This window comes from Merops nubicus, unplaced genomic scaffold (genome assembly GCF_000691845.1).
Source record: "Merops nubicus isolate BGI_N331 unplaced genomic scaffold, ASM69184v1 scaffold2112, whole genome shotgun sequence".
NCBI lineage: Eukaryota > Metazoa > Chordata > Aves > Coraciiformes > Meropidae > Merops > Merops nubicus.
In genome coordinates this window covers 59,130-68,727 of record NW_008591347.1, presented here as the reverse complement: position 1 = coordinate 68,727, position 9,598 = coordinate 59,130, and the positions used below count along the sequence as shown (strand labels likewise).

General features: G+C 36.6%; 1 protein-coding gene across 1 annotated transcript in view; it reads right to left on the bottom strand.

Annotated features, from left to right (window-relative positions):
* Positions 1–4,197: 4,197 nt before the first annotated feature.
* The window catches only part of SLC4A7 (solute carrier family 4, sodium bicarbonate cotransporter, member 7), a 56,295-nt gene continuing 50,894 nt past the window's right edge, over positions 4,198–9,598 (bottom strand). The window contains exons 26-28 of the mRNA XM_008950217.1: positions 9,349–9,446; positions 7,471–7,578; positions 4,198–4,279 (exon numbers count right to left, since the gene is read on the bottom strand). Of these exons, the coding sequence (XP_008948465.1) occupies positions 4,198–4,279; positions 7,471–7,578; positions 9,349–9,446 (288 nt within the window). The remainder of the gene's footprint in view (positions 4,280–7,470; positions 7,579–9,348; positions 9,447–9,598) is intronic.

Here is a 9,598-nt window from a genome sequence, read left to right as displayed (position 1 = left end):
CCCGCCCCAGCAACGCCAACAGCCGCGCGGGAGTTCAGTAGACTTTTATTGCTTTTACCAACGCTCCGAAACATTACAAAAGATAATATTATTCTAGCAGTAATTAAAACAACAAAGGCTGGATCTTTCACGTTACAGACGCGTCCAAGTTGCGTTTCTGTATCAACCGAGTCGTGAGCCTGCATTTGGAATAATGTTCTCATTTGCTTTGGATTGTTTTTTATAAAGTAGGAAAACACCAATGTAATTACAAAAGCAGTCATAAAAACTTGAACCGTACAGTGTGAAATCACATTTCAAATAATCAGTATTAAAATCAAGTGTAGTTCAGCTACAGATGCTGAACCCCGGAAGACACCTTTGCACAGGAGTATCAGCAACAATAGAAATAAAAATATTATAAATTATGCATCTTGCCAATAAAATCATTTAGAAAAAGTACTGATTTTCAAACTCATTCATTATTCCAAATACATGTCAACAGATTAAATTCAATATGAAAGTGTTTCTAGGTTAACTTCAATGCCAGTTACAAAGTTTTTACTAAAAATGTTACAAAATAAAATCGACTTAAAAGTACTAAACCATTTGCTTTATTTATAGCACTACTTTTATGCTGACTCAAAGCCATGTGCCTCTAGGCTTAAAATTCGCTGTAAAATAAATAACTGTTGGTATAAACAAGGTATTTCACACATCTGAACTGTACTTGATAACCGGTTTGACGTAGATGAGTAATTAAAACATTACTAATCGTAGAAAGCAACAAGAAAACTAAAATGGTTGTGGCGTTTCTGTGCCCAGAAAGCCACGAGCCGTTGGTGCAAGCAGACGGGGAGCCTTGGTGAGGCGCAGGCGCTGCGACACGACACCCCTCTGCCACAGGGGTGCCCCGCAGACCCCCGGGACGCAGCCAGAGCCAGCGGAAACTCCTGGGAGAGCGTCCCTTAAACGTACAAAAAACAGCCAAGACCTTGGGTTGAAACCCCCCCACCAGGGCACCGAATTCGACCCTAAGAGATTTTATGAGGACAGACTTGGCAATTTGGAACATGTCACTGAATGATCATGTAAGATATTATGTTATAGCTGCAAAATTGATCTAGGAAGAAAATACCGTTAACTTGGGCGTGTGTAAACTGAATGAATGGTGTGTCGTTGTAATACATGTGAAAATACTAAGAACAAGTTTTGTAGGATATAAACACAAGATTGCATTTTAAGTGAAATATTTTAGTTGATATTTTAAATGGAGTGGTCAAAATTAAGACCTACACTTTTTGTAAACATTTATATTTATAAATAAATTAGAAAAAAAAAAAAAAAAGGGACTTCCTGAGGTGGCTCTGCAGCCAGATACACAGTAGCACTGAGCTCCATTCTGGGAAACCAAGGCATTGAAAAAAAGTGCAGGGCTGTTTTATTTTCCTCTGTTGGAATGGAAATGGCGTCGGCCTAGTTTTTACAGGACTTAACCTCTATGAAAAAAAAGTTCAGTTCACACCAATTACCACTGCTCTTTTGCAACCATTAAGGCAAAACATACCTACACATAGAAAACTACATCCGTAGCCATTTATACTTTAATACTATGTGTGATTTTGAAGCACAGAAGGTGTAAAATGAGCAGTGAATCACTTACCCATAGATTATCAATGGGTTTTATGCACTTAATACAAGATCTTTTCTATTCATATGGGGGAAAAGTGCAACAATAACATGCTACTGACCAAGAACACTGGAACTAAAGGTCACTGTAAACTGCTTTGCAAGTCATGGTATTCCTGGCACCGATTAAAATATCTACACAATTAAAATTAAATAAATACTGTGATTAGACTTGTGGGGCTTTGGTTTTGTTTCCTTTCAACTTCACTAGAAAAATATCCACTTCCTGTAATATTGACCAAAACTCAACCCTTCTCAAGTAGAAGGTGTACAAGGTGTGCAGCACCAGGGAAGTCTCATTTCCAGCACTGAAGAGTTAAAAAATAAAAAACCTAACAGGCTTATAGTAATTTTGGGGGTCTTTGGAAATTTTTGCAAGACTGTGAACATGAAGTGTAAGATACGACTGGGAGGACTAGTACAAAAGTAATGTGTTGTGGATACCGCTATATAAACTGCCCAAAATATCTTCCCTCTGATTCAGGAAGAGCTACTCTGTAGTCAATAACTGACATGGGGATGTGTACCTTTTTTTTTTTTTTTTTTAAATAGTGCAGAAAGTTTTGGGAAACCATCTGCTATAGTTTGACTGTATCTCGGTCTCACTAGAGGGAAAACTCAGGTGTCTTCTGGAAGAGAACATACTCAAGCTAAGGCACAAGCTACATTCTTGACTAAGAACAGAGGAAGATCTACACAGGTTACTACGCAGCATTGGTCAAACTAGTAACGCCTCCTCACTTGCTCTGCCACTGGCCTGAGCCTCTGCCATGGCAGCTGGGACACCATTAGTCATATTGCTGTACACTATGATTTACCTTCTTTAAACGGCCTTCTTACGTTACCTGTAACTTAAATGCTGTTTTTCAAGGTTTCTATTTATTCCCACTTGTTGCTTTATTTTTGTAATATATAATTATCTTCTCTCCAAGAGACACTTGGCTGAAGAGCACCAAAATTCCACCTCAGGTGGTATTTTCAGATGAACTCTGCCCTGCCACAAAATCGGCTCCTTTGGCAGCTGGGAATTTTATCATGTGGTCCATGCTAAAACTCCCAATTTTGCCAAAAGCGGAATTAAGCGAACGGCACCTTCTAATTTTAAATGAGCACAGATTCTAATTAAAGACACTGTAATACATCCAAGAAAGGGTGAGTGGTAATTCTGAATGTAAAGAGACCACTCCAAAAATTAAAGCCAAAAATCTAAGGCATAAGGCAAAAAATATTGATAATGGAAACTGTGCAGGTAAGTGATCAAGATTTTCATTTATACATAAAAATCTCACTATTTCAAATATTATAATGCTAAACACTAGAGCTTGAAAATGTTAAGTATAATAAATGCACTGACTGCATCTTTATCAGTGAGCCCCCAAAAATCCCATTTACTTTAATAAATGAATATTTACTTTTTCAACGTACACAATAAAAATTTATACTAATTAAAATAAATAAAATGTTTAAAAATAAGTTGGTGTGCCATCATATATGCCCTTTACAATGGAGAGGATCAGAACTGTACACACATATACCACTAGCAATTTGTAATCCATAAAATAATACTGATCATAAATCTATTACAAAATTAAACTACACCTAATTTAATCAATGAAATTAAAAATTAAGCAAGAAATGTATCTGATGAAGACATGAGATACTCTAAACTTTCTGTCTTAGAACTGAGAAGATCAGACTCTGAAAGTCAATGGAAGAAAAGTAAGTAAAACCAGGAACAGACGAATTCAGGAGTACTAGTGCAGTAAGTAGGTGTAACTTCCTATTGACCAAATTGCTGTCTGTAAATCCAATTTCTATGGCGTAAACAGACTGTCCAGAATGGCAAATACTGACTTGGGACTGTAACTACAATTAGTGCGTTCATACACCTACTGGACAATAATGAGAAATCAAGAGTGAATTAAAAAAAAAAAAAAAAGAAAAAAGGCAGAACAGGGTATTTTTATCTATTTTCAGGATTAACTAACCACCTGACTTAGGACCCTACGCCACTTCTGTAAAATAGGAGAGACAGAATCCAGAGAACACAGGCAGACAGTGGAGACATAAAACACAGTAGTTCTTGCTGACAGCACATTAATATATGTTCTATGAAATCACAAAAAAAGTATACCCTGCAAAAACAAGCAGCAACTGCCTGCATGGAAAACCAACTTCTGTAGCACACGTTATAAGCGGAGGTATTGCAAAATTTTAAGCAATGTGGACCAGTAATCATCAGCAAAAGCTGATTTAAATTTTATGCACATATTGATTATTTAAAATAATATGCAGTCATTACCAATCTTCCTATTTAAAAATGAAAATAAAATTTCCAATAAATAGCTGAAGTGTGATTACCACTCATTTGTAGGAAAACCTCATTATGCAAGCATTATCTACAGTGCCCTAAACAATGGAAGAATTAAATACATGTCGCTCCTTAAACTGGAAATCACACTTCCATGGTATCCTACCCTAGTGATATATACACACACACAAATACAGGCGATTCCCCTTCGTTCAGGTCTACAAAGATGTCTCAGCATCCACGTATTTCACGACAGGTGTATCTTCCACGTTTATTTTCACACATTCTGGTTTTTCAGGGCTGTTTGAAAGCAAAGAGGAAAATGTAAGGTTTGGTTCACAATAGAGTAAAGGTTAATTTCAAACATGTTTTACTTAACAATGAACACAAAGTATTTCTGGAAGGATATTTTTATAATGAAACATTTCTATTACATTCTAGTAATTGTTAAATACTCTTCGCACTAACAGCACAAGCTTCCAGGGAGAAATCACCAGGCTCTCACCTGTAAATACTATTTACAGAGCTTTTTAACGATTCTACTGATTTGAAATTGTTTTGAAAAACATCTTTTGAACAAAAACCAAAAAAACAAATACCACAAAGCTGTCTAGTTAAAAATACTTCAAACTGCATAACAAACAATACTATTAATATTGCTTAATTATTGGGGAAATAATTTTATTCATAGTTCAAGACTGGAAAAAGATTTTAGTTATTTCAAAATGAGGAACCTCACTTGTAGCAACAGTAGATGACAGTTAGAAACCTGCATTAAGTGTCAGTTGGAAGAGACTCTAAGGACCACAGACTGGCTGGCACCTGAACACTCTTAGGGACACAGTCACTGAACAGTGGCTTACCCAAGGACAGAAAGGAACATCCCAAGGCAGTTACAGGACAGTAGAAGAGAAATTGGAACAGCATTAAGAGGAAGGATTCTCTAGGCATGAATTTTGGAAGAGATGACGCATCTGTGGAGTTGCTCTTTAAGGAAAAACACTGTAACAAATTCATGCAAAGAGAAAAATTCTGGGATTCCTTAGAAAATGTGAGATGGACTCTGCAGTCTATAAAACAAGAGAGATGGTGGAGGGAGAAAGAAAAAAACAATCTGGATCAGTTCTGGAAAGACAAAAAAAAATCTAAACTATGATTTTTAGGAACAGGCAAGGTTTTTAAGAAATAACGCCAACCCACGTAACATGTAATCCAGAATTCCAAAAGACATTGCTTGCTTCAAACTGCATCCTATCTGAAACCTATAAACCAGAAAACAACAGTGCCTACAGAACCATTTTTTAACCACAGCGCTGAACATCTGTCCACACTCTCTCACGAAGACTGTTACAGAGAAAAGCCTGAAACTGAGATGAAAGCTGTACTGGGAATTACTTTTGACTGAGCAGCGGTGACCCTGCTCCATCTCTCCAGCACCCACTTTACAAGAAAGGGTAACAAATACCTCAAAACAGCAACCAGGCTGAGCTAAGGCTCAAGGAAGTCCTGCCTTCCAACATTTTCCAGACTCATACAGTACCAGATGGCCTCTTGGAAGAGCCAGTTTCCAGCACCAGCAGTCTTTATTTTCAGTTTGTAGTTTTAGCAAGTTCCCTTCCAAAATGCAACTTTAACCATACTAATCTCAAGTGTTACGGAATCAAAGGGAAATGTCTTAGAGTGAAATACAAAAAACAGCTGTAATACTAAATATGACTGGAAGACCAAAAAACATTGCAAATTTTTGATATATATTTTATATATATATATGCGCTAGTGCTGCATATAATTCTACACTAATTTAGAATAATAGAATGGTTTCAGTTGGAAGGAACCTTAATGATCACCTAATTCTGACCCCTGCCATGTGGGGGTTAACCCATTCAGGAAACAGGGAAGCACAAGATGAAGTTGTACTAACTTCATGAAAACAAAATCCAAACATTTAATTCTTCTGGAAAGAGAAATACACATTTGTATCTCTTGAAGCCTTATACACACAGTGACTGTGAGATAATGTGCTAGAAGCACCCACAAAATCTTTAACAGATTTCTGAGAACTTAGCATGAAAGAAAATGAAACATTAAAATACAAGGGTGTACTGGCATAAATACTCTGTTACTTAATGACTCTATTATCTGTCTTCCTGACAGGTCAGCTCATATGACACTTAAGTTTTAAAAAAAGTTTTTTAAATGTTTATTTAAAACATGTATTTAAACATTTTTAACTGTTTATATAATACAGGCTGAAGACCGACTGAAAACAGCACCTGCATTAATGAGTCTCTTCAGCTTTTCCTATTATACCTCCTCGTCTCCTCCTTCACCTTTGTTTGGCTTACTGTCTGGGCAAAACAAAGTGCATTTCCATGCCTGGTTTGGAACAATGCATGTGCTGAATAAGCAGACTGGATAACAGTCACTACTGCTGCTTGAATATTACCTAAGTTCAAGAGTACCAAACAGCTTAGACAAGTATGTATGCACACTCCTTCATCACCAGCTCTTCCACTGAGATGCAATTTTACGCAAAACTCGACAGTTTTGTATCTCTGAAACCTGTCTTCCTTTGACAGATTTGGCTGAAACAGATCAAAAGAAGATGCACATACAGACAGTAGGATAGCACAGGCCTGTCCTCTCCTCTTTCCTAGATAGAGACTACTAAGCAATAATTGCACTGAGATAGAACAGTTCACAGATACCAGTCCCTGTAAACTACAAGCCTTTCAGGAAGTCAGAGTTATTCCATATAAATATTCAGGATTTTGTTTGCTACCCTTGATAGATTCAGACAGAAAGAAAAGGAACTAGGACAGAAGAGCAGAAAGATTCATTGCACAGACTTTCTTGTTTGTTGAGGATCTCACTGAGAAAGAAGCTCCTGGCCATTACAGAAAATGTATGTCAGCTTACAGAAAATGTTAATAGCACCAAGGACTCCTAATGTGTCTAATACTTCATTCAAGTATATTACCTTCCTTGAATGTGAAATATTTGATCCAGATTTAATTTTTAGAGACTAAACATGAGCTAGGGAAAAACCCAACCAACCTCCCCACAGAAACAGGAGGCAGGGCAGCCTAAAGCAATAATGAAAGTGCTGGACTTACCATTTATTCCCACTGACATTTGTAATGTTCAGGATCAAACAATCCCCATTGCTCATATATGCTCTAGTAAAGCTTTTAGAAATCCTACACCCATCCAAGTAGCATACAGTTGTATTAAGCAAATGAAGAGTAAGTTTAAAATTCTAATAGTGTATTTAATAAAATAATTGGAATCCCTCATAGAAATGGTTTCACTTCAGAGTAAAGAATAAAAATGAAGTTCAAATTCAGGTTCCTCAACAGGAAAAAGACAGCGTAGGTTTACAGAGCACCCCTGATCACTTTTTTCAAGATACATTTCAAGAGATAGGAGTACAGTGATTAGCTGCTAAACACAAGATCACCGTTAGAAAACGCGTGAGCGATTATAGCTACCTCAGGTTAGCTCTGGTTACTTTGGCATTCTCAGTACTCATGGCAAGAGCCTTCCACTGTGCAGTTTTGGCCATTTCGTCTGATATGTTTACAACTGAGGGATCAATGCTAAAGAACAAACAGACTTTCTGGTTAGTATTCAATACCTTGCAACAGCATTCTACTTAAACATCACTCATCATTTACATCAGTTGTGCCTTCTTTCAATATTTACCCAGCCACAAGTTGAGTTCATCTCTAAAAAACATACTTCACAAAAATGTGGTGATTTAACTCACTAGAGCTGCCTTAGTCACAGAGCATCTTAAAACAGTTTTTCCACATAGATGCTACTAAGACATTGAGAATAATGGAGTGATACCTCATTTCCAAATTGTCTGTAACTTCAGAATATTATTCTGCACACTCAGAAATAATGAAATGAATCGCACTGTTTAGCTAAAGCTCTCGTAAATCAGAATTATTTTACTTCCAGGAAATAATCAATGGCAAAAGAGTAGATATTAATAAAATTTTGAAATCGGAAACTCAGTTGAGGATTAAAATGAGTTTAAAAAAAATATTAGAAGTCCCAATCATCTAGACAGATTTAAAGTTCATTTTTTTTTCTTGCACAGGAAAGAAACTTTTCAAGGGTTTTTTGCCTGCAGAAGGTAAGTTCACTCTCACAGACGGTAAGCTTTCAAAACTTATTTCACCCTTTGCCCTCCACACAGTTACATGTACAGCAGACTCAGGTGTTTTCTGTAGATAGAATTTCTGTTCTGTTCTATACTTAAGCTTCAGAATCTACTCCAGGGTATCTTTAGGAATTCTTCAAATTGTGTAGAAATCTCTCAAAAGCCATTTTTTCTTCAGGAATCCCCATAAGACACAAGACTGAAATATATGGTAAACCCACGCACTGCTGAAGAAATCCTAGTTCTACTGTGGAAGCAATTGGCAACTCAATGTTTTCTTAAAAAAACTTTAGTATTTAGCATTTTCATTTGAGTTGCTAAAGTCTGATTAAGCCTGCTACTACAGTAGACAATAGCACTCAGCAGAAGTTTCTGTCTAATCCAAGAATCTGACTGTTCCCAACTCAGATTTGGGTAGACCTAACACTACCTTAGATCGATAAGAAAGCAAATTTTTAACCTAGGAATCATTAGTATTGGAGAGGTTAAAAAAAAGCTGACAAGCCATTTATTTGTCACATCTTCTGGGTATGTTGAATAGTTGTAAAATACCTAACAACTAAGCTGAATACATCCCCAGTAAGGATGATACAGACCGAGACAACACGTCTTCCATTACTGAAGGAACTTGCCATCAGTGAAAGTCCAGACCTTCATTTTCTGGAAGAGAACTGGTAACCCCGTCCTCATGTACTTTCAGAAAATCACCTTTTTAATTAAAAACTTTTAAAGTTGGTTTTTATTTTTGTGTCACAGAAATGATAGACTTTAGCCTAAATAAACCATCAAGGAACTGCTCACTCAAGATGTTTTCTGAAAAATCCAAGTGACTGGTAAACACACGGCGCAACTGATGCTATTAGTTGCTTAACACTAAGTATTTCATGCACAGTAGCACACAAGTATTCCATGAAAACTGACCAAGGAAGCTTCTTCACCTTGAGTACAGCTGGTCGATATTGAGTCATCTGATCTGTTCAAGATGGTCATGTAGATTTATAATTAAGATGCGGTTTTAAAGAACAATGCAACATAAAAATGCTACTATAGTACCACAAGGTAAATCTCCATATTTCCTAATCATGGCTGAGTCACAAGCTTGGGGAAAAAAAATAGTTCAATGCATACACAAACAACATAAAACAAATTACAGCATGTGAAAAAAAAAAACTCTTGAAAGACCAAGATTTTATTATACCTGTATTTTAGGTTTTTAACAGGGAAATCCAAATTTGCTTCTCCATATGCAAGGTGTACACTTTCACTGTCCCCTGTCTGAAGCATTCTCTCTGCTTCCTGTAAATTCCAAGTGAAAAGTTTATAAAATCACTCATGCAGCAGAAAATCTCATGCTGACAGTTAATTTTCATTTACTCCATGGTACTGGAGTGGAATGCAGGAAATATGATTTAAGACCTTTTTTTCTTAGAAGTGTTTTACCCTTGTAG